This window comes from Sorghum bicolor, chromosome 2 (assembly GCF_000003195.3).
Source record: "Sorghum bicolor cultivar BTx623 chromosome 2, Sorghum_bicolor_NCBIv3, whole genome shotgun sequence".
Classification (NCBI taxonomy): Eukaryota; Viridiplantae; Streptophyta; class Magnoliopsida; order Poales; family Poaceae; genus Sorghum; species Sorghum bicolor.
The window spans coordinates 11,418,553-11,443,919 of NC_012871.2; the positions used below are offsets into that span (position 1 = coordinate 11,418,553).

The 25,367-nt window shown below is 45.2% G+C and overlaps 1 protein-coding gene and 1 long non-coding RNA gene across 2 annotated transcripts; both read left to right on the plus strand.

The window, feature by feature from the left end:
* Nucleotides 7,350-8,057, plus strand: LOC110433047. Its single transcript, XR_002450423.1, has 2 exons — nucleotides 7,350-7,651; nucleotides 7,769-8,057. It is a non-coding gene; the product is annotated as an uncharacterized LOC110433047 (long non-coding RNA).
* On the plus strand, nucleotides 9,401-16,841 carry LOC8084588 (E3 ubiquitin-protein ligase ORTHRUS 2). Its single transcript, XM_002459630.2, has 9 exons — nucleotides 9,401-9,910; nucleotides 13,955-14,490; nucleotides 14,599-14,724; nucleotides 14,925-15,024; nucleotides 15,226-15,290; nucleotides 15,401-15,503; nucleotides 15,584-15,698; nucleotides 15,837-16,051; nucleotides 16,155-16,841. The coding sequence occupies exons 1-9, from the start codon at nucleotides 9,461-9,463 to the stop codon at nucleotides 16,551-16,553; spliced, it is 2,109 nt and encodes a 702-aa protein (XP_002459675.2). The 5' UTR covers nucleotides 9,401-9,460; the 3' UTR covers nucleotides 16,554-16,841.

The window sequence follows — 25,367 nt, forward strand, 5'->3', positions numbered from 1 at the left end:
CCCCTGAATTTCGGTGAAGCTGTCATAGTCCTCCCTGGCTCAGGGGGTAATGCAGACCAGGTCAGCCGATTCTTCCAAACTTTGTATGAAGGCTTGACCAGAGAGGAGCGAGCATGGTTAGCTTATGACGATCCAGACAATATGTTTCCTCTGGTCTTCAACCCGTTCAATGATGCCCTTGACACAGATCATGAAGTGAAAATGGCACTGATCACCCCCAGAGCTATACCAGTGAATTTCTTTGGTAGTGGGAAAACCTCCATCCAGACCTATGAGTTTTATAACCCATCGGCATTAGCTCGTCAACTAGCTTTCGGCCAGCTGCCGATTGCACTCTGTTACGCCGATTTAATAAAACCCAGGGAAGCCATCACTAGCCTTCTTGAATGGATTTGAGTGGCCCAACTGCCATCAAGTTCCGATACAGATGTAGACCTGTCAGAGTGGGTTCCAGCCGCCTTCATCACTCAGGCATACAAGCAATGGTGGGTAGAATGGAAGGAGCATCTATTCTGCAAATCGGCTCTTACGTATCGCGACATGATCGATCCTGAGTACGAAGTTCCCAATAACATTGTAAGTATCTTTAAACCGATGTTTCAATTTTCTCAATTTTATTTCCATCGGTGATTCACTTCTGCACCATCTTGCAGGTTGACAGCATCCCTCCATCGGTCAGCAGGAGTGGCAAGCCGATTGACTTGTTTACATCAGGTCCAATTTCTTCAATAGGCCACAATGCTCCCACCCTGGCCGCCATCGTGCATCGAGGTATACGCCTCAAGAAAGTTACCACTAGGAGAACTCAGACATCACCATCGGTAGCTGCTTCCACCCTAGCACAGGCCTTCAAGGTACCGGTCAAACCTCTTCATCCATACCGATCTTACTTTTACATCGGCTGCATTGGTATTCACAAATTCTTCTTTCTGTAATAGCAAACCAGCACATCGGCAAGAACCAAAAGCAAAGGTGCCGATGCCCCCCAGTCCAGCCAGCAGAAGAGAAAAGGTGTCAAGAGTACCAGGGCACAAACAAAGCGCCAGATAGTGGCAACTCCTCCTCCTCCTCCGTTATCTCCTATTCCGGTGGAATCCTCTCCTTCTCCCCCAGAAACAGAGACTCAGCAAGTACCATCTCCCCCTCAACCGCAAGAGGCACCACAAGCGGAAGAGCCCCAGCAAGAAGAACCTCAACTAGAAGCACCCCAGCCAGAAGACACATCAGCCGATGTAGGCGAACAAACTACCGATCCGGCAGGTTCAATCATATCATCGGTAGTTTCTTCAATCCAGACCAGCACCGTCCCTCCTCAAGGTAACACATTTTTATAACATTACTGCCGATGAACTTATTCTTTTTTGGCCTTATAACCCCTTCTGTTAATTTTCAGCTGACGTAGTTCCATCGGCAACTCTGGCCGATCAATCTGTGGCTCCATCGGCATCTTCCAGTCAAAGGCGAGAGATTGCCTTGAAGCAAGTAAGCCATCCAATCTCCATCAGTATTATTTGCCGATGTTCTGACCATAGAATGACTCACTTTGTTTTCCTTTTCAGGAACAGGATTCTCCCGACAGCCTATTCTCCTTTGCCATTGACATCTCCGAAGACGAAGGTGAGGAAGCAAGTTCCTCCCGGGCAGTTGGGATCGCATCGGCAGAGATCAGGGCCATGCTGGAAGAACTGTCGGCTCTCCTCCATCAAGACACGGCTCAACTGGTCAATGACTCTGACCCAGCCAAGGTTCTGTTCAAGACCCTCAGAGGCCAGATTCCTGCCGATGCTGAAGAAATCCTCTTCCAGGCCACACATCTGGAGAGTCGTCAGCTGCAGTACCAGAGGGCCGCCCGACGCCTTGCCGATAGAGCTGCTCAGACCCGGCTTTCTGAGGAGATGATCAAAGAGAAGCTCCTGACCGATGAGAAGCACAAGAACATCGGCACCTTGAAGTCTTCAGGAGACGCACTGAAGCAGAAGATCTCCGATTTATCGGCAAAAAGAGAAGCCCTGTTGGCAGAACTCAAGCAAGTGGAGGATGCTCTATCCCAAGCACAACAGGAAGAGAGTCAACTGCCAAAGACCATCAAGCTCCTCGAGCAAGAGCGAAATGCCCATGGTCGCAAAGCACTGCAGTTGCAGAAGAAGTTGAAGCCGATAGAAGGCTCTGCCGATGAAGACATCAAAGAGATAGAAGCAGCCAACCAAATCCGCCTACATGCTATATCGGCCATCCAAGCGCTGCTAAACATATGAGCTCTTCATCGGCAGCACACCCGCCTCTTCCTGCTTTCCAGCTTTCTTGATGTTTAGTCTAGCCGATAGGATTGCTATCGGCATCTTTTTAGACACTAAGTCCGGCCTCAAACATATTTCAATCCAGCCGATAGGAGTGTTATCGGCATTTAAACTTTTATGCATCGACCCATATGCTGGGGTAGTACTTCTTTAAATATTTGCCATTTAATGCTCTGGGAAACTCAACTCCTTCGAGAGTTTCTAGAATATAGGCATTACCAGGAGCCGATTGACTTATCCGATAGGGACCCTCCCAGTTGGGAGACCACTTCCCAAACTTTGAACTTTTAGTCCCGATCGGTAAGATTAATTTCCATACTAAGTCCCCATCGGCAAATTCCTTAGCCTTTACCTTCTTATCATACCATCTGGCAACTCTTTTCTTATTCTCTTCTATACTCACCAAAGCCTTTAACCGATGCCGTGCTAGATCATCCAACTCGTCTGTCATCAAAGTAGCATAATCATCGGCAACCAACTGATCTTGAAAAGATAATCGCCTAGACCCAGCCTTAATTTCCCAAGGCAATACTGCATCATGCCCATACACCAACTGATAGGGCGAAACCTTGGTCAATCCATGACAAGCCATCCGATATGACCATAAAGCTTCATTTAACAACATATGCCACTTTCTAGGATTTTCTTCAATCTTCCGTTTAATAAGCTTAATAATTCCTTTGTTAGACGCCTCGGCCTGCCCATTAGCTTGAGCATAGTAAGGAGAAGAGTTTAACACTTTAATCCCCATACCGATTGCGAATTCATCAAACTCCCCTGATGTGAACATAGTGCCTTGATCGGTAGTAATTGTTTGAGGAATCCCAAATCGGTAAATGATGTGCTCTTTCACAAAATCAATCATATTGGCCGATGTGACTTTCTTCAAAGGAATAGCTTCAACCCATTTAGTGAAATAATCAGTGGCAACTAGAATAAACTTATGCCCCTTGCTAGATGGTGGATAAATCTGGCCGATCAAATCAATAGCCCATCCCCGGAACGGCCAAGGTTTGATAATAGGATTCATGACCGATGCGGGTGCTCTTTGAATATTGCCAAATTTCTGACATCCTTGACATCCTTTGAAATATTTAAAGCAATCTTCAAGTATGGTCGGCCAGTAATATCCATTCCTCCTAATCATCCACTTCATCTTGAAAGCCGACTGATGTGCTCCACACACCCCTTCATGGATTTCTCCCATCAAACTTCTAGCTTCATCATCACCCAAGCATCGGAGAAGAATCTCATCAATAGTTCGGTAGTACAATTCATCTTCGAGGAGCACATACTTGGTAGCTTGAAACTGAACTCGCCTTTCAACTTTCTTAGATGGATCCTTCAAATAATCAACGATTTCTTTTCTCCAATCATCGGCACCAATTGCCGATATTGCATCAATCATAGGCTGATATCCTGAGGCATGCTGAGCCAACCGATTGGCCTCTTCCTTATACAATCGAGGAATATACTCTAATTGGAAATCCTTGAATTCCTTCAACAATTGCATACTCCGCTCGTAATAAGTTATGAGAACTTCACTTCGGCATTCATAACTTCCAGCCAATTGGTTTATAACCAGCATAGAATCTCCGAAGACCTCAACAGCATCAGCACGAACTTCCCTTAATAATTCCAATCCCTTTATCAAAGCTTGATACTCAGCCTGATTATTTGTCGACGTGGCAACAATTGGTAAGAAAAGCTCATACTTCCTTCCCCGAAGGGAAATTAATACTATACCGATTCCTGCCCCTCGGTCACATGTGGATCCATCAAAGAACAGCGTCCAAGGTACAATTTCCAAGGCTTCCACCGCGCCGCAATGTTGAGTTACCAAATCGGCCATAATCTGCCCTTTAACTACTTTAGTCGATTCATAACGTAGATCGAACTCCGACAGTGCCAGAATCCACTTACCGATCCTGCCACTCATAATCGGCATGGACAGCATGTACCGGACTACATCATCCTTGGAAATAACAGTGCACTCGGCCGATAGCAAGTAGTGTCTTAACTTGACACAAGAGAAATATAAGCACAAGCATAATTTTTTAATGGCCGAATACCTGGTTTAACCATCAATCAACCTCCTGCTTAAATAATAAATTACACGCTCCTTCCCTTCAAACTCTTGAATTAAAGCCGAACCGATGACCATCCCATCGGTAGACAGATACAATCTGAAGGGCTTCCCTTGCTGAGGTGGAATTAGAACTGGAGGATTCACTAAATAATTCTTGATTTCATCCAGAGCCAACTGTTGTTCCTTCCCCCAAACAAACTCTTGATCGGCCTTTAGCTTAAGAAGAGGGCTGAAGGCACGAATTTTACCAGATAAATTAGATATAAACCTTCTGATAAAATTTACCTTGCCAATTAAGGACTGGAGCTCAGTCTTGTTGGTAGGGGCCACTATCTTATTGATGGCATCAATAGATCTTCGACTGATTTCGATCCCTCGTTGGTGCACCATGAAACCAAGAAATTGTCCTGCCGATACACCAAATGCACACTTATTGGGATTCATTTTCAAACCATGCTTCCTTGTGCATTCCAACACCTTTTGCAAATCGGCAAGATACTTTGTGAAATCTCCAGACTTAACCACCACATCATCAATATAAATCTCCACCAGCTTGCCGATGAACTCATGAAATATAAAATTCATGGCCCTTTGATAAGTAGCACCAGCATTCTTTAAGCCAAAGGTCATAACTATCCATTCAAACAATCCAACATGACCAGGGCATCTGAACGTGGTTTTTGGAATATCTTCTTCAGCCATGAATATTTGATTGTATCCTGCATTGCCATCCATAAAGCTAATAATCCGATGCCCAGCCGCAGCGTCGACCAGCAGATCGGCAACTGGCATTGGGTATCCATCCATCGGCGTAGCTTTATTGAGATTCCTAAAATCAATGCAGACCCGAAGCTTCCCGTTCTTCTTGTAGACCGGAACAACATTGGAAATTCATTCGGCATACCGACACTGCCGAATAAACTTGGCTTCAATAAGTTTGGTTATTTTGGCCTTGATGTCAGGAAGAATATTAGGATTACATCGGCGAGCTGGCTGCTTATGTGGCTGAAATCCAGACTTGATAGGCAACCGATGTTCAACAATTGATTGGTCCAAACCAGGCATCTCAGTATAATCCTAAGCAAAACAATCTTTATATTCCTTTAATAAATCAATTAACTGTTGCGTATACTCAGAATCTAACTTAGCGCTAATAAAAGTGGGTCTAGGCTTATCACCACTACCTATATCTACTTCTACTAGATCATCGGTCGATGTGAACCCCTGGCCTAACTTTCCATCATCGGCGAACCTATCCATTAAAAACCTTCATCAGAACCGACTGCTTGGATCGGTGGAATCTCATAATCGGCAACCTTGAGAAAATCTTTTCCCAAATTTCTTCTGAAATACACCTAGTCCTTTCATAGGTGTCTGCCTCCGCTGATGCGATGACATAAGAAGAATCTCCTAGGACAATTTCAATCTTGTCACCTGCCTCCGCTGATGCGATGACGAGGAGGAGGTGGCTGCCTACGGGGACGCGGACGGGGACAGGGACACAGACGAGGTTGAGAATGAGCAGGGTCGTCAGGAGGAGGTGGAGTGTGGGGACGAGGTGGAGGAGGAGGGGGACTGCGGGGGCACTGGTTCTGCTTCTTGTACTTCGTCGGGTCTCTACTTGCGAGGTCCCGCTAGCCTCCCACCTACGCCGCCTGTTCATCGACGCCCGGTGATTCGTCCTGAAGGGCAAAAGTAAGTAACTTTATATATTGTCATCAATACTAGAGGAACTGGACTTATGAGTAAGTACAATCTAATATGTGTTCTTAATCACTTATGCAGGAACTGGACTGTTGTGTCAGGTGGTGGTCTTGCACGCCATGTCAATGGCATCCTAGGTCTTCTGTGTAAGACCCACTTCCCTGGCCTGGTTCAGCATGCCAGCAAGAAGGAGCCGGCCTATACCTTTGACCACTACGCCTCCTTTCCTGATGTGGAGGCTACCAACAAAGCGATGCGGGTCAAGCGAGACTTTTGGGTAAGAATTGATTGCACCACATTGGTAGTACATCACATTCATTAAATAATGAATTGTCCACATTGTGCTTGTATGCAGCTTTATTTCAAATGCGAGGAGGGATTTGAGGTTCGGGCGGAGGCAGTGCTTACCAAAGCATGCAAGAAGCTTGTTGTGGACATTCATTATGAGGCACGCGTCCAGGCCATCGTCACTTATCACAGGTCGAAACTTGGTGAGGATGTGAAGAAGCCACAAGCAAGAAGCATGACGTTGACCCGAGAGCAGTACATAGAGGTACATAAAGAACTTTTCAATTTGTTAGTATTAATTTGTTTCTCTCATATGTCAAATACTTGATGATCTACAGATGTGTCCCTGGTGGTGCGCCGCGTATCCCGAGTGTTGGGAGATGATGGTGGACAGGTGGTGCGGCCCTGAGTGGGCTGAAGCGCACAACGCTGCTCGGGAGCGGCGATTGCTTATGCCAGGTGTATCACACCATCAAGGCAGCCGCAGCCTCGCCGCATACGGACAAGCATGGGTACGCAAAATCATTTCTCTATTTTAACGCTCAATTTTTCTTGAATTCTACTAATTTGTTGGTCCTTGCAGTCAGCGGCACATGCGGGCCAGGAGTGCACTACGTTCATGGCATATGCTATGGCTCACAAGGGCAAGGCGACGTCCGATGTCTCCTACAACCCGGACGACCCACCTGAGGCGTATACAAACCCGACCGCCTACGACCGCATCAGTGAGTACACATCAGCAGCAAGGTCTATCCATGGAAATGACTACAACCCGAGCTCCCAGGACTTAGATGCAGAGGTTGTCATGAGGATTGGAGGAGGAAAGAAGCATGGGCGGTACTATCTTGGCGATGGCGTCATCGATGCGACCTCTACTCCCTCTCTCTCCCAGCTCCGAGCACGGAGCACGGATACAAGCATTCCCATACGCCCACGGCCAGAGACTCCATAGCAGCGGATTCTTTCACTTCAGGTGATTTCTATTTTATTAGTTGTTTCTTGATATTTACATATCTTCGCTTCTCATTATTCAAATATTATGGTAATGTTGTAGGCCCAGGTCCAGGCTTTAGAGGCCCAGCGGGAGGCCGATCGACAGAGGATAGAGGCTATGGAGGTCCAGCGTGTGGAGGAGCAGCATCGACAACATCAGTAGATGGCGGAGATTCTACAGTACATGCAATCTCTTGGGCAACATACGGGTTTAGCTGCGCCACCTTCGCTATTCGCTATTCCTCCACCTCCACCTCCACCTTCCGCGCGCGGTACTCCTGTAAGTATGAGTATGAGTGTCTAAGTTTGTTGCTAATTGCTTAGGATTAAACCATAATATTATAGGTAGCCAAATGGATTTAGGATCGAACCATAATACTATATCTCTTTTGTGCAGCCTCCATCCGCCGGTTCGAATGTTCCAGGTCATGGTACACCACAGTCGCAGTGGGGACCTTGGGGAGCCGGGTAGTTCTCTTTGCATGTGTTTGTTCGGTTGGTACACCACAGTTGCAGTGTCATGGTACAACACAGTTGCAGTTCTCTTACGATGCACTTGTGTTACTTATTTGGACTTGTGATGGACTTGTGGATTTATTTAGATGGACTTGTAATGAACTTGTGGATTTGTACTTATGGATTTGTTTAAATGTGACATTTATGTGATGTGCATGATATTTATGTGATGGATGTGAGATTTATGTGACAAATATGAGATATCTTTGAAGAATGTGAAATATATGTGATATATTTTGTTTATCACGATTAAATGTAAAAATTAAATAAATAGGTCGGTTCTGGTCACTTTGCCGAGTGCCGGGAAAATTACATTCGGCAAAGTGACCATTTGACCCAGTAGGATTCCCAGCTTTTTCCGAGTGTCCCCCAGCAGAACACTCGGCAAAGAATTTTTTAAATAAAAAATTAATTTCTTTGCCGAGTGTCCTGCCTGGAGACACTCGGCAAAGAATTTTTTAAAAAAATCCCGAATTTCTTTGCCGAGTGCCTCCTGTCTGGGCACTCGGCAAAGAATTTTTTAAATAAAAAAATTAATTTCTTTGCCGAGTGTCCTGCCTGGAGACACTCGGCAAAGAATTTTTTAAAAAATCCCGAATTTCTTTGCCGAGTGCCTCCTGTCTGGACACTCGGCAAAGAATTTTTAAAATAAAAAAATAATTTCTTTGCCGAGTGTCCTGCCTGGAGACACTCGGCAAAGAATTTTTTAAAAAAATCCCGAATTTCTTTGCCGAGTGCCTCCTGTCTGGGCACTCGGCAAAGAATTTTTTAAATAAAAAAATTAATTTCTTTGCCGAGTGTCTCCTGTCTGGGCACTCGGCAAAGAAATTCGGGATTTTTTTTAAAAAAAATCTTTGCCGAGTGCCTTCTTGGAGACACTCGGCAAAGCTACCGTTAGTTTATAACCCATCGTAACGGTAACTTTTCTTTGCCGAGTGCCTTCTTGAAGACACTCGGCAAAGTCTTTGCCGAGTGCCCGATAAAAGACACTCGGCAAAGAAACCTTTGCCGACCCAAAATTTGCCGAGGGGCCTTTGCCGAGTGCGGCACTCGGCAAAGCCTTTGCCGAGAGCAATAGTGCCTTTGCCGAGTGCCGCAGGCACTCGGCAAAGCAGCTGTCTCCTGTAGTGTTGGAACGTCTTGCTTAAGTCTCACTGTGCTAGCCACTTTGCAAGCATTTGTTGCATAATACATACACACAACTCTATTTAATAAGGATAATTAGAGAAAAATTATCCTAATTAATCACTCATTATATATGTACAATCATGTCCTAAATAACCAGGGAGTGCCATGTATGGTTTCGCGTGGAAACTAGCGGCGGCGTGGTCGAGACTCGAGAGTCGAGACCGCAGCAGGCAGCGGCAAACCAGGCCAACATTCGAACAGAAAGTAGCTTTCCACCACCTTCCGCTTTCGTCACTTCCTCAGGCCTCACGCTTCTCATGTTTCAGCGTCCGCAGTCCGCTCCCCACAAAACCCTAAGACAGCGAACCACCGGCCGATCCCCCATTCCCCATTCCCAGACCCAGCCGCGCCGCCGCCGCCGCCACCCACCACCACCACCACCACTATGGCTGTCTTTCTTCCCTGCAACGACGCCGGCATCTGCATGGTCTGCGGCGTGGCCGTGCAATCCGAGGACGAACTGCTACGCTGCTCCACCTGCGTCACCCTGTGGCACTCCCCTTGCCTCTCGAATCCCCCCGCGGTCTCCGATGCCGCGACCTGGAGCTGCCCCGGCTGCTCCGTCGTCGTCGTCGACCCTGCACCTGCAGCTGCCCGCGCGGCGGCCCCTGCGACTGCGACAACAGGAGGCGAGCTCATCGTCGCGGCCGTCCGCGCGATCGAGGCCGACACCACCCTCTCCAATGCAGAGAAGGCGCGACGCCGGCAAAACCTTCTCGCTGGCCGATCTGCACCCGATGATGTCGACGACAGCGCAGAGGACGGCGTCCTCAACATCCTCGGCGAAAGCTTCAGCTGCGCCTTCTGCTTGGAGCTGCTGGATCGCCCTGTCACTGTGAGTTCCGATCCTTTCTCTCTCTCTGTCTCCCGCTCATCTATCATTCTCTCGAACTACCAGATGTGCTTTCGCGATTTGTTTTTCCCAGTCCGATCCGTCTGCTTCGTCTGATCTCTTGCATCCACGGATCTGCGTTCCTCTTCACAAGGTTTCTTGTTTCTGTGGTTTATTTCTTCTATACTGTAGCTAGCTAGGTGTTGCCCTGTGTCCCTAACATCTCTTTTGCTTCTATAGTCGTCCTACCAATTCTCTTGTGGTAGATTCAGGATTCCTACTTTCCTCAAGATAGTCATGTTTATATATATGCTTCTTCGATTGTGATTTTACTACCACTTTGTAGCTAGTTCTCTGAGTAGCTCTTGGGCGGGCTCTGTGCAAAATTTCCCTCCATTAGTGTAAAGTCAGAGATACTGTCAATGGTCATAAGTCATAGATTCAATGGAATGCTATTTTTAGGTGCTACATACGTATTATGTAGTCATGCATTTCTTTGCCAGTTTTGACATCACCATATGAGTCAGGAACTAATGATTTATCAACATACATAGTCTGTACAGTGATGATCTTGGCCCACGTAATGAATGAGCTTTAGCGTGATCGATGCAGCCACAAATAAAACTGCTTTTCTTCTTTTATATTTCAACTTTGAGATCAACGATTGCGCTTCACTGCTTGATGATAGCCACTGAACGAGTTATATTGGCTGTTTATCAACCTTGCAGTCTTTTCCAATTTTGTTTTTACGTTTCTACTGCTGCGCAAACATATCTTTGCTTATATATAGTTCTACCAATTCTTGTTGTAATTCCATGCCAGGATTTCTAGTTGCTAATATATCTTTGCTTATAGTTTTACCAATTCCTGTGGGCGGAGCTCATTCTTTGTAGCACTTTGCTATATGCTATATCATTTACAATAGTGTCACCTTTGTGTTCTGGTGTTGCTCCATGTTGCTTGGATTCTAGTACTGCTTCAACAAAATGGCATGATTTTTATGTATACCTAATAATCTTTGTCTTTTCCATATGACCATGTTTTTTTATATGCTAACTGGGTTTTGACGTGACCTTTTTCTTTCTCTGCATTCTGCTACAATGCTTAAGTTTGTGTTTACAGCACCAAAAGGCCATGGGTTTGTTTTACCTTTTTTGTAGCTAGCATGTTATTCATTAATATTGTATTTCTCCTAGAAATCTTAGATGCACTTGAATTTGAAGTCTGTTTATTTGTAACACTGTAGGTTGCAAACACAGATTTTCTATGAATACAGCAATGCTAGCTACTTTTAGGGCCGGGGGTCTCTCTTATGTACAGACATCATCCTTATCCTTTGCCATTTTGGGCTCGTAGGCTATGAACTAATGACTGGTGCCGACCTAGTTTCTAATGTAATGCCCCTTGGCGATACTTATAAAATTGATGCCATCCTAAGAAACAAAACCTGTTTTTTCTTTTTTTTCATGTACCAAATGTTTCACCTTGGGATGGATCTATATAATGTTTTGAGTCTGGCGTTTCTTGTATGCATTTTTTGTGCATCCAAATGCTGAAATATAAAAAAATTAGCATGAAACAGAAAATCAGTTGCTGGCACACACCTAATAGTCATCTAATTGTTTGATGTTTTTTCAGACTTCGTTTTTTTTGTCATTGTTGTTGTTAGCCTCTTAACAAGATGACTGAAAACATTTTTTATTTTCTCATTCTGAGCATGCCTTGGGATGGATCCTTGTTACTTTAAAAAAATTCTGCCATAAAGTTTCAAAGGAATATTTGTGGTCCACCCTGATATTGTAAATATATTGCTGTACTGTAACTCTTTGTATGTGTCATTAATTGATATGTTGTCATTGAGTCCACGAAAAACTTTTATTGTATGCCTAGCCTGTTGTCTGACCATCATCTAGCTTCGTCCTTGTACCCATGAGATCACAGATAATTTGACTAACATTTTAAGCAAAAAGCTCAGATAATCGGTGAGTTGTTTTTCTTTCAGTAGAACAAAATAAACTAGGTTCAATCATTGATTGGTTGGTTAAAAATAATTTTGTTCCTTTTAGTAGATAAAAATAAAGTGAAGGTTACCAATCATTCAAATCTTATTAGTACAATGAAAGAACAACAACTAGCATACCATAGAACACCCAAGCTAGCGCATTGAATCAAACTTTTTTTTTTCTGAATGAAGATTAAATCAAAGTGCCAAAGAAGAATGGCGAGAAGCAACCATAACAAAGGCATGACATTCACAAGAAACGGGATCAACAAAAATCAGCCAAAGATGGCATCAAATGCCTTGGCCTTATTATAGTATAAACAACAAACTCTGAAGCATGAATTGCTTCTAAATGTAGCTTCTCAACGCTCTTAAATTATGTAGGTCTAGACACATAAATGTTTCAACAATTTTATGACCTTCACAGCTATAGCTTCTTCTTATGACAGTCGCCCATCTAATCATTCAAGTTTGCAGTGGAGAAATACTAAATTTACAATATTACAAATGAAGAGCACTAATTAACACTAATTAGAATGTACTTGAACCAAACTATACCAACTTGATGGGTGACTCACCCCCAGCAACGACCTTCCAAGTTCCTAGATATTTTGCTAATCCTGTTGGATAAAGAGGTGTTGGGACCGGGTGCCAGGGGCGCTGGGATGGCAGGGTGTTGTGCCGACCGGGCAGAGCAGGGAGGGGCTATGTATGGTGTGAGAGTGGGCATGACGGCAGGGCGGTGCTTTGGCATGGCAGACCGTGCACAACGGCAGGGTAGGGCAGCAATGCGGAGGAGCTCTGGGTGGCGCTATTTTCTTTTCTTTTTTGTTTTAGATGGAGGGCTGCTGAGCAATAGAAACATGGTGGGGGCAGTAGTGGAGTGGAGCAAAATGCATAGGAGAGAGCGCCAAATGCCTCCTACTTTTTAAGCAGGAGAGAATTGCACTAGACTATGATCAATGTTCATTGTATGTGCACTCAACAAGGATTTGAGCCTGGTGGTGCTGCGGCGTGGAAAAGTGGGATGGTGGTTAGGTGGGATGGGGAGGGCCAGTTGACAGTGATAGGGGCTGCAGAGGCTACTACCGCGGCGTGAAAAAATTTCGGATTTCGCTACTGTAATACTTTCGTTTTTATTTGACAAATATTGTCAAATCATAAACTAACTAGGATCAAAAGATTCATCTCGCGATTTACAGACAAACTGTGTAATTAGTTTTTGTTTTCGTCTATATTTAATGCTTCATGCATGTGCCGCAAGATTCGATGTGACGGGGAATCTTGAAAACTTTTTGAATTTCAGGATGAACTAAACAAGGCCTTACATGGAGGGCTGGCGAGTGTTATAATAATGTCGTGGGGCTGGTAGCAGAGGGGGTGGGGGGTGGGGGTGGTAAAATGCAGAGAGAAGGAAGCGAGAAACACCTCCTACTTCATAAGTTGGAGAGAAGAGAATTTCTCTAGACCACGATAACAGATATTGTGTATTTGCAGTTTCAACAAGGACATAAGTAGAATTTTCTGCCAATTCTATTTTATATATATATATATATATATAAGTAATGGTTCAGCCTTTTTTTTATTTTACATCTGTGATTGTATCAAGCAACCACCTGTGATTCACACCTTATTGTTCAATAGACTGTGTATGCTATAAGTCCACAGAACATCTCAACTCTATACTGCTCCTTGTAGAAAACTCTATATTATGTTGACATTGTGTCAAACCCTTAGAGTTTTTTTTACCTTTAAGACATGATCTCAAAGTTGAAGTTCAGCGGTTCATGGGGAAATGAGATAATATGGATTTTTGCTAAAGATAGCATTGTCAAGTTTTTTTTGTTGCATGTTGGGTTAGAAATACGTCTTATTTCAACTGGTCTTTATTTAAAGTTGTGTTCAGAAATTGCAGCCATGATTTTTTCTCAATGACATGTTTGACCTTTTGTTCAAACATGTATGTTGTTTCTTTGTGTTTCTATTGTTTACAGTCATCCATTAAACATTCATTTCGTAACAGTAATACATCTTCTGTTTTGCAGACACCATGTGGGCACAATTTTTGCCTGAAGTGCTTCAACGGATGGACACGTAAGGGAAAAAGGGCATGTGCAAAATGTCGTCAACCGATCCCGTCCAAAATGGTGCAACAACCTAGAATTAACTCTAAAATGGATGAAGTCATCCGTAAGGCCAGGATGCCAAAGACAACTAATTCAACTGGCTTAGTAGATTCACATCGCCATTATATACAGAATGTTGATAAGCCCGACAGGGCATATACAACTAAAAGGGCCAAGCGACCTGGAAAAGCAAATGCTTCAAGTGGCAAGATTTTTGTGACAACTGAACCCGATCATTTTGGACCGATCCTTCCCAAACATGACCCCATGAGGGAAATTGGCGTCAAAGTTGGAGAAACATGGGCAGATAGATTGGAATGCAGACAATGGGGTGCTCATTTCCCTCATATAGCTGGAATTGCTGGGCAGAGCGGAAAGGGTGCTCAGTCAGTCGCCCTATCTGGAGGCTATGAAGATGACGAAGATCATGGGGATTGGTTTCTTTATACTGGAAGGTTTGATAATTTTACTACAAACCCTCTTCTACTGTTTTGTTTTGTCTAGTCACATATATATTTCACTATATTAAAATGTGCATAAAATAACAATTTATACTAATCCAGTGGCGGGAGGGATCTAAGTGGAAACAAGAGAACAAATAAAGAGCAAGGATTCGATCAAACATTTAGGAACATGAACGAGGCTCTTCGACAAAGCTGCTTGTCGGGTCACCCTGTTCGGGTTGTGCGGTACGTATGTTTATTTTCTTTGGGCATGCATATGCATATGCTTGAAACTACAATAATGTTCAAGTAGGTGATACTGCGTGGTCTATGATGCACGTGATTATAGGGCCATTTCTAGGTGTTATGAACTGTTTAATATTGAGATACTTTGCTATCTGTTGCTATCTTTGAACTTTTGTCTCATTATTACATTCTCTTGATAGGTCGCATAAAGTGAAACACTCTTTGTACGCTCCTAAATTGGGCGTGAGGTATGATGGAATTTACAGAATTGAGAAATGTTGGAGGAAGATTGGTATTCAGGTAACTTGATTCTCACGTGTAATGTGGATCCATGCTTTCGTAAGGCTGTATGCATTGAATGGTTCTAATGGACATAACAGTGTCACTTTTTGAAAAGAAAAGAAACTCCATGTTTCTGGTACCTTCCAGCTGCTTATTACCAGCTAACAAATGAAATAGGCTTATGAAAAAGTTTTAATTGTGCTTCTGCCTTTCCCATAGGGGAAGTTCAAAGTCTGCAGGTATCTCTTTGTACGCTGTGACAATGAACCAGCACCTTGGACCAGGTTTGACAAAAGACTCACCTTTTTTCTTTGACTATTAGACTTACCATAACTTTTAGAGAGAGAAAAAACTATACACAGTCCTGGCTGACACAATAGGCTTTGGTTGCTAGTGATGATCATGGTGATCGTCCAAGGCCATTGCCCGACATTCCGGAGTTAGAAAATGCAACTGATATATATGAGAGAGATGAGCAACCTTCATGGGGCTACGATGTATGTGACAGATCATTTGTTCCTAGCTTTTTGCAGTATGACTAAACTGTTATTTGACTAGTTTATATTCACTGCTACAGGAGAGAGAACGCTGCTGGAAATGGATGCGTGATGAACCGCAGCCAACAAGGATAAAGAATGCTGGCAAACAAGTCCAGAGAAGAGCAAGGTCTAACACTAAAAGACTTCTGAAAGGTTATCTTCTCTTCTCTTCGATTCATTTTTTTTGCAGCACAAATTTTGCTAGATTGTGTTTGTAGCTTGATTGAATTCAAAGTACTTCATGCTGAGTGTTGTACAATAATAAATTTTTTTTGTTGTCTTCTCCTGCAGAATTTAGTTGTTCTATCTGCTGCAAAGTGATGACAGAACCACTCTCTGCTCCCTGTGGTGACAACTTCTGCAAGACTTGTTTGCTGGGGGCATATGATAAGCAGTCCTCCGTGAGAGAAAGAAGCGGTGGCGGTCGTACCCTTAGGGCTCAGAAGATCGTGAAGAGATGCCCATCCTGTAGAATTGACATCAGTGACTTCCTAGTGGATCCACAGGTGCAATCTATTGAAAGATATGTCAGTCAAATTAAGTGTGATAGATCAAGCTTGTAGAGTCCCTAACATATATACGCTTGGTGATATTTATTTTTACTTTCAGATCAACCGAGACATAATGAATGTGATTGAGTCTCTGCAACTGAAACTCGAAGAAGGTAACACCACCAAGGACATACCATATGGTGGTGGTGACATGGCTGAGGAATTCCATGATGATGAACAAGAGGAAAATGATGGCGGCGGTATGGAGATGGATGAGGCTGGTTGTAGCTTTGATGTCGAAGAGGGAGACAATGCTGAGGATCATGAGGATAACCCAGCTGATATGGATGATGATGCTTGTGGCGAAATTGTGGTTGGAATCAAAGAAGAAGGGCAGCAGCCTGACCAGAAACGCAAGGGTGACACTGACATTGGCACTGATGGTCCTAATAAAAGGACGACAACCAGAGTTGGCGTGGGACAACAGAACAGCAAGGGCGATGAGGCAGGCATGTAAAACTCATGGCGGTCATGTTGCGAGCAGCGGTCGCAGGGGAATGTACTCAGGACAGTGTGAACAATGCTGGTGGTTGCTGAAGATAGTTTGTAGAGAGAGGCGGTGGAGGTGCAGGGATGCTGATGGCTTGGAAACACAAACAGCATGTTGTTTTAGGCTCTGCGTTTGTAGACATTGTATGCATGTCGACTGAGAGGTTTGGACTGTTTTCGTTGATTTGCGTACTCTTGTTGGGAACTGGATTGCGTAAACATGGTTTGCGAAAAACTTGTTGGAATACCTGTACTGTGGTTTATTCTATCGAAGATGTTTAAACTATTTTAAGTTACTAGTAGTCATGTACTTGCGTGACACATGTTTATGGTTGTGATCGGTAACATCCTCTGTTTAGATATGTGCTAGGGCTGTACCTAAAAAATGCAATACTCTTAGCTTACTTATGACAAATTGAGATAACACAATGAATAAGAACTGTGAAAGGAAATTATAATTAGCAATTTTACTATCTAGCTAATCCATGGCCAGAATTTAGCAAATATAATTCTACGGTGTTATAGATATCTCTGTTCACATGTATTAATACAAGCAAGAGCTAACTTCACCTAATAACAAACATTATTAAAATTAAAATGTAGTCCAATGATTTATCCTATTTTTGTATGAAACAACATGTACATAAATGTATATGTAAACTAAACTATAGGATTAAGGAGAAAACACAACAAAACCATGGAAGTTTGTGGCCCTTGTGGTTTGTCGGTTCATTGTAATTAACTTGCTAGACTTGCCTTCAAATGAACCGGACAATTATGCTGATATCCATGACTTCTTGCTCCTTATTTTCAGGCCGGCAATGCAACATACTTCTCCTTAGCATGTTGCGTCTATGTCCAAGCTGTTCCAGATTTACAATGTCCAAGTTTCTCTTATCTACAAATCTATCTCTCTTATAATCCTAAACATCACTAGCTATATATCTCAAAATGCAAGCTGTCCACACCTCAGCAACACTATCACTTCAAATTATAATCCAATAGCACATGTAATTGTAGTGTCCATGTCAGCAAGACATACACAAATGTTTTATTATTCTATTCTTGTCATGTCATGTAATCCATTACTCGGCAATTCTCGTAGAAATGTGCAGGGCAAGCTTCTAGTTTTATTCATAAAAGTTTTGTTTTCATAACTTAAAATTTACATGTTCTTTATATGCCAACATATTATTATAATGTAAATAAATAAATTAGTTAGCACCTTGTACATTATCCACCTCACTGGATGAAAAAGGATGTATCGGGAGCCACTACAAGTTGATTTTCTTGTCAAAGACATTTGTAAATCACAAATTCCACTTTAACGGGTGTTGAGGCTAAAATTGCAACTGCTGAAAACCACGTACAAGAACTTATCTGGAAGAGACATCAATAAATGTGTAAACTCTATTTTTTTCTAATGAGTGGAATGGACAATATGTTTGGAAAGCTATGAACTAATTAATGAAGCTCTCCATGAGGTTATTAACATTTTTTTGAGGGATCTGGAGGGGCCTAAGCCCCTACACTAAATTTATTTAAAATATAAAAGGTATCAGAAGCAAACAAAAAGGAAAGAGGGATACATAGGCAATAAGCATAGGAAACAAAGAAAGAAAAAAAAGAAAATCAACTTTAGGCAACTACTTGCTCCAGATTTTGTATCCATGATGAGAATTGATCTTATTGTCTTGTGTCTTGATTCTGAACTGAAGTAGTCTTAGTTCCTTTGAAGAAAACTCTTCAGTAGCCTATCAGGTTCGTTGTGATGCCTTCTCAAACTATTTTTGGTGCTCAACCTGTCCTTTATCAACAGCCAAAAGAAGACCCTATGCTTGCGTTGGCACTGACTTTTCCAAAGCCATTTGAAGGTAGGGTGGATCTCTGAATGCCCAATTAAGATTTTGTAAACTTTGGTTGATGCGAAGATGTAGGCTAGCTATTAATCTCTGTTGCTTTATCAAACCGATAGATCTTAGATTATCAAAAGAATTGAATAACTAAAATATTGATTTCAATGTTGTAGGTAACAAGCATAAGGTGTTAGGTATATGTACATGCCAAGAATTAAGATACACCTGTGGCCCATGCTACTTTTGGCCCTTTCTAAGGAAAAATCCATAAATCGACATAAAAATAGTACCACATTGATTCTTCCAACAGGACAAGATCATTGCTACTCCCTACAACATCCAACTGTCCAATTTATATTTAATATCCTTTTGTCCTTCAACCTCTCTACCCTTATGTTGTTGTTCATCTCTTGATCCGGTGACCAAGGATGGTGTCCTAGACTTGCTAGCTAACCTAGGCAACCTATCATTTCAACTTTATGATATATGACCACATCAAAATGAATCATTGTTTGGAAGGGGGTTTTATTCATCCATGCAAAGAACATTCAAGAAGGTTCAAGTACCTACATGCAAAAAGGATTTGTAGAAGAAGTTCCTAGGGAAGGTGAGCTACTTGAGGAGATTGATTTTGAGCTTGTCCGGGAAGATTATTCCTTTTACCCCCATACTTTGGTTGAGAGATGAATCTGAATTTACCTACGAAAAGAGCAACAAGTAAGATCAAGGAATATCTGTCAACATCGGTTCTTCATGCATCGAGGAGAGCTTCACTCAAATTATATACTGCTACCAAAGAGAAGATCATTAGTGATATTTTGACTCAAGAAGATGATGGAAAGGAATGTCATCACTTTTGGTCAATGTCTTCTTGATCCTGAGATAAGGTATGCCCATATTGAAAGTTAATTATGTTTGTCATTGTACTATGCATGTGGTAAATTGATACATTGTTTACTATCTAGTATATGCATCGTTGCTTGCTAGGACAATATTATTAAGCATATGTGTGGGGGTATAAACCCCTATACCCTTACGGCTAGACTTGGGTCAGGAGGCTTGGCCCATTACGAGACGAGTTCAAGGCTTGATCCGACAGCCTGGAGTTTCGCGTAAGGAAACAAGATGTGGAGATCAAGTAGGATTATAGTCGGTTAGAATAGGAATTGATATCGAATTATCCATGGCAATTGTAACCGACTAGGATTAGTTTCCAGATCTGTAACCCTGCCCTCCGGACTATATAAGGAGGGGCAAGGGACCCCCCTAGGACGGGATATTCTCTCAACACAATTCAATATAACCAGACACAGGACGTAGGTATTACGCCAACTCGGCGGCCGAACCTGGATAAAAAGCTTGTCCGTGTCTTGCGTCACCATCGAGTTCGTAGTTTGCGCACCGTCTACCGATAAACTACTACCATGGGTATACCCCAAGGTAGACTGCCAACTAGCTTTCGTCGACAGTGGCACGCCAGGTAGGGGGTGTGCGTGCAACTTCTCCGGCGAACAAGATGGTTACGATCCCAGCTTCCGCGACCGTGCCTGAAGGCCTCACGTTCACCGTCGGCCAGATCACGTGGACGACGTGCAGCGGCGGCCTCACGACCACGGTTTCGAAAGAAACTCAGATCCGATCTGAGATCACGCCGTCTCCGACCACTCGCGTGGCGGCACCGAGCGCCCGACCACCGCTCCCGCTCTACAAGGGAAAGAAGATCGACTGCTCAGACCTTCTCCAAGCACTCGATCGCGCTGATTCCAAGCTACTTGAAGCCTCCCAACTAGTGGACGGAATCCTACGTCAGCCTGATCAAGCTGCTCCAACGGATTTTTTCAAATCCCGTCGGTCAACTCGTGTCGTTACACACGAACGGCTGGGAACGTCTCTGACGATAACCTCAACTCCCTCAGGATGATCCGTCAAGCTCAAGAAGGGAGACTATCCTTGCGGCCTGAACAACTCGGTCTCTCTCTACTCGCGGCACATCCAATCCGTTTTCAGCAAAGCGGGTTGGTCGCCAAAAAGGAACGGTCGTCACTACGTCAACATGGTGACAGTACAAGAACTACGGGACGGCCAGGCTTCCAGCACCAACTCGAGCACCGGTTCCGTCCCCACCAAAGTTATAAACACCGAAGACGAGGACTACGACCTGGATTTGCCCTCGCACCCTCCGGGTTTCCCTCGTTTCCCGGTATTCCCCCCTCGGCGAGGAGATATTGTCTTCAACATCAGCGCCGACGAACCGGTCGTCGATGGAGAAACGGACGAGCAGAGGCAACTCCGCGAGCAGCGCAACGCCGATCACGCCCGACGACGTGCGGACGAGCAACAACAAATTCCACCGCATAATCTCAACGACGCTTTTGACATGGTCGGGGACCAGCCAGTCTACAAGACGCCAAGCGCCAACGTGGCTGTCGCCATGGCCAATCTAGATCGGCTCCCTGATACCCCTGAGTGCCAAGGAGTCCGGACCAGCATCCGAGCACACCTGATCGCCGCAATGGGACAGACAGCCACTCTGCTCAAGAGAGTCCAGGACGTCTCTTACATAGAAGCCACCTCCGACAAGACTAATCGTAGCCGGACCTCACCACCTCCCAGCAGGCGTCGCCATAGCCGCTCCCCCGACAACCATCGAAAAGATTCACGGCGCGACGATGGTGGTCGGGACACTGACGGTCACCGTGAGCAGAACCGCAGACGAGATCAAGAAGTAAACCAACACAGGGATCTCCGGCACAACATCCCTCCCAAAGATGCCCGGGACCGCATCAACAGGCGTGCCACAGAGAGAGCAGTCCACGAAAACCTGCGCCGTATTGAGTACGATGCAACACACGGCCCCCCGGGCCTAAGACAATTCTCCTCACACCTCCGCCAGGTCGTGTGGCCCCGCAATTTCAAGCTCGAAAAACTTAAAAAATACGATGGCAAGGAAAATCTAGAGAACTGGATCACTCTCTATGAAATCGCCGTCCGATCAGCAGCGGGAGATGAGCACGTCATGGCCAACTACTTCCCCGTAGTCCTCGACCAGGCCGGTCATCAGTGGCTTCTTGGCTTGCCCGAGGACTCCTTCGACTCCTGGGAAGAGCTACGCCAGGCTTTCATTGACAACTTCATTGCCACATGCGAGCAGCCTGGAAACAAGTATGACCTTGAAAGGATAAGGGATAGGAAGAACAAACCTCTGCGCGATTACATCCGACGATTCTCGGATATGCGCCTTAAGATCCCGAAGATTTCCCACGACGAGGCCATCTCTGCCTTCATCAAGGGCCTGCGTTTCCACAAAGCGCTGAGGAACAAGCTGTTGCGTAAACGTCCAACAACGGTGGCAGAGCTCCTCGCCACGGCCAAAAATTACGCCGATGCCGACGACGCAGAAAAACTAATCCGAGACGATGCGAGAGGTCCCGACCAGCCTCCCCGGCGAGATGACGGTCGTGGTCGCTACGACAACAGGAACCACCGCCGCCTCGACAACCGTGACCACAGAGAAGGTTGGGATCGGCGGCGCGACAACCGCGACGATTTCAGAGGAAAGCGCCCTCGCGACTACGACCACGAAGTAAATACGGTCAAGCGTCCCAATGGACGACGGGACTACCAAGAAGACTACAACAAAACGTTGAAGGGACCGTGCCAACTACATCCAAAGTCTAATCATACCATGGAAGAGTGTCGCGTCCTCAAAAGCATCTATACACGGCGGGCCACCCAAGATGACTCCGCCAAGAAAAACAACAAGCGAGACGGGCACGACCACGAAGATGAGGATGAGGACCAAGATAGGGACCCCCGACACCAATACGTCAGCCCCACTGACGTGGTCCACTCCATCTTTGGGGGCAAGGTCTCCATCGAATCTAAGCGAGAAAGAAAGCTGTTAAAGAGAGCCTGCCTCAACATAGACAGCACCGACGGGCTGATTGCAGACCCAAAATTTCCCCCGTGGTCGCACAGGGAGATCTCATTCAGCAGGAAGGACCAGTGGGCCGCTATCCCAGAGCCAGGTCGTTTCCCTCTGATTCTGGACCCTTGCATCAACAGCATCAGATTCGAGCGCGTGCTCGTTGATGGGGCAAGCTCCATTGACATCCTCTTCCGCAACAGCCTGCCTGCTCTCAAGATATCTCCTGCGCAACTAAAACCTTACGATGCCCAATTCTGGGGGGTTTTGCCAGGACAGAGTTCAGTGCCCCTCGGACAGATAACATTGCCTGTCCAATTCGGCACACCCGACCACTTTCGGACGGAGTTCATCAACTTCGTGGTCGCGGACTTCGACGGGACCTATCACGCTATACTGGGCCGGCCATCGCTGACAAAGTTCATGGCAGTCCCGCACTACTCATACTTGGTCCTTAAGATGCCTACGGAGAAGGGTGTCCTAACCGTCAGAGGCAATGTCTACACTGCGTATACCTGCGAAGAGGAGAGCTTCAAGATCACCGAAGCAATCAACCTCTCAATCCGCATGGCAGAAACAGCAACTCAGGCCGCACAGCTGCCTCCCGACCAGCTACGATTACCCGAGCAGGAGACAGCCAGGAAGAATTCAAAATCCAAAGAGTACAAAGAAGTACAACTGGTCGACGGCAGCCCCGAGAAGACGGCCCTCATCGGGGCCAATCTGGATCCAAAATAGGAAGACGCGCTCGTCAGGTTTCTAAGGGACAACGTGAGCGTTTTCGCATGGAAACCCGCAGACATGCCCGGCGTCCCACGAAACCTGATCGAGCACTCCTTAAATGTCTCGAAGACCGCAAGACCAATCAAGCAAAAGCTGCGACGGTTCGCTCATGACAAAAAGGAGGCTATTAGGACAGAAATAACACGGCTTCTAGCAGCCGGATTCATAAAAGAAGTGTATCACCCCGATTGGCTCGCCAATCCGGTTCTTGTACGCAAAAAGAATAATGAATGGAGAATGTGCGTTGATTACACTGATCTCAATAAACACTGTCCTAAAGATCCTTTTGGTCTCCCTCGCATCGACGAGGTGGTCGACTCAACGGCCGGATGCGAACTCCTCTCTTTTCTAGATTGCTACTCTGGTTATCACCAGATTTCGCTAAAAGAAGAAGATCAGATCAAAACATCTTTCATTACTCCTTTCGGCACATACTGCTACACGACCATGTCATTCGGACTCAAAAACGCCGGAGCCACTTATCAACGGGCCATCCAGCAATGCCTCCACGACGAGATTCGTGATGACCTCGTCGAGGCTTATGTAGACGACGTGGTCGTAAAAACAAGGGACGCGAGCACCCTAATCGACAACTTAGACCAAACTTTCAAGGCGCTTAATAGGTATAAGTGGAAGCTCAACCCCAAGAAGTGCATTTTCGGCGTTCCTTCCGGTCTACTGCTCGGCAATGTTGTCAGTCGTGATGGCATACGACCAAACCCTTCAAAAGTAAAAGCAGTACTCGACATGCGACCACCCAAGAACGTCAAGGATATTCAGAAGCTTACCGGATGTATGGCCGCCCTCAGTCGCTTCATCTCAAGGCTAGGAGAAAAAGGCCTCCCTTTCTTCAAACTATTGAAAGCATCGGAAAAATTTTCTTGGACAGAGGAAGCTGACGCCGCATTCAATCAGCTTAAGACCTTCCTCACTTCACCACCTGTCCTTACAGCGCCCCAGCCCAATGAAGACCTACTTCTTTACATTGCTGCAACCGACAGGGTTGTTTCTACAGCAATAGTGGTCGAGCGAGATGAACCAGGTCATGCTTATAAGGTCCAGAGACCCGTTTACTTCATAAGTGAGGTCTTAAATGAGTCCAAGGCCAGGTACCCACAAATACACAAGCTTATATACGCCATTCTAATAACATCAAGAAAGCTGAAGCACTACTTTGACGGCCATCGAGTCTTGGTAACAACCAGTTTCCCTCTCGGGGACATTCTGCGCAATAAAGACGCCAACGGCAGAATCGTGAAATGGGTGATGGAATTATGCCCATTTTCCCTGGAATTCCAGAGTCGCACCACAGTCAAGTCTCAGGCCCTGGTCGATTTCATTGCTGAATGGACGGATCTCAACGAGCCTCCCGTTCCCGATGTCTCCGACCACTGGTCAATGTTCTTTGACGGGTCCTTGAACATCAACGGTGCCGGCGCTGGGATACTGTTCGTGTCACCCAACAAGGACAAACTGCGTTACGTGCTTAGGATCCTTTTTCCGGCGTCAAACAATGTCGCCGAATACGAAGCATGCCTGCATGGCATAAGACTAGCCGTTGAGCTGGGAGTCAAGCGCCTCTATGTCTATGGCGACTCCGCTTTGGTTATCAACTAGCTCCAAGGAGTGGGACGCAACCCACGAGAAGATGGATCTCTACTGCAAAGAAATTCGCAAATGGGAAACCAACTTCTACGGCATAGAGTACATCCACGTGGTCCGGGATAAGAACCAAGCAGCAGATGTGTTGTCGAAGTTAGGGTCATCTCGGGCCCAGATCCCGCGGGGTATTTTCGTCCAGGACATTCACGAGCCAAGCGTAGGCTCCACCCTGGTCGACAAGCAACCCACCGAGGCAATGCTCATAGACGATGCCACTCCGACAACCGGTAGTCGTGATTGGCGTACCCCGTTCATCAAATATATATCGGACGGGACAGGCCTTCAGGAACAGAGAATGAGCGCCTCATTCGACGATCAAAAAACTACATCCTGGTCGACGGTAAACTCATGAGAAAAAACGCAAGCTCCGAACTACTGCTCAAGTGCATACCCCAAGATGATGGTATCAAGCTCCTAGAAGACATACATGCTGGATCTTGCGGCAATCACGCTGCTTCCAGAACGTTGGTCGGAAAAGCCTTCCGGGCAGGTTTTTATTGGCCAACCGCGATCAACGACGCAGAAAAATTGGTTCGACACTGCGAAGGATGTCAGT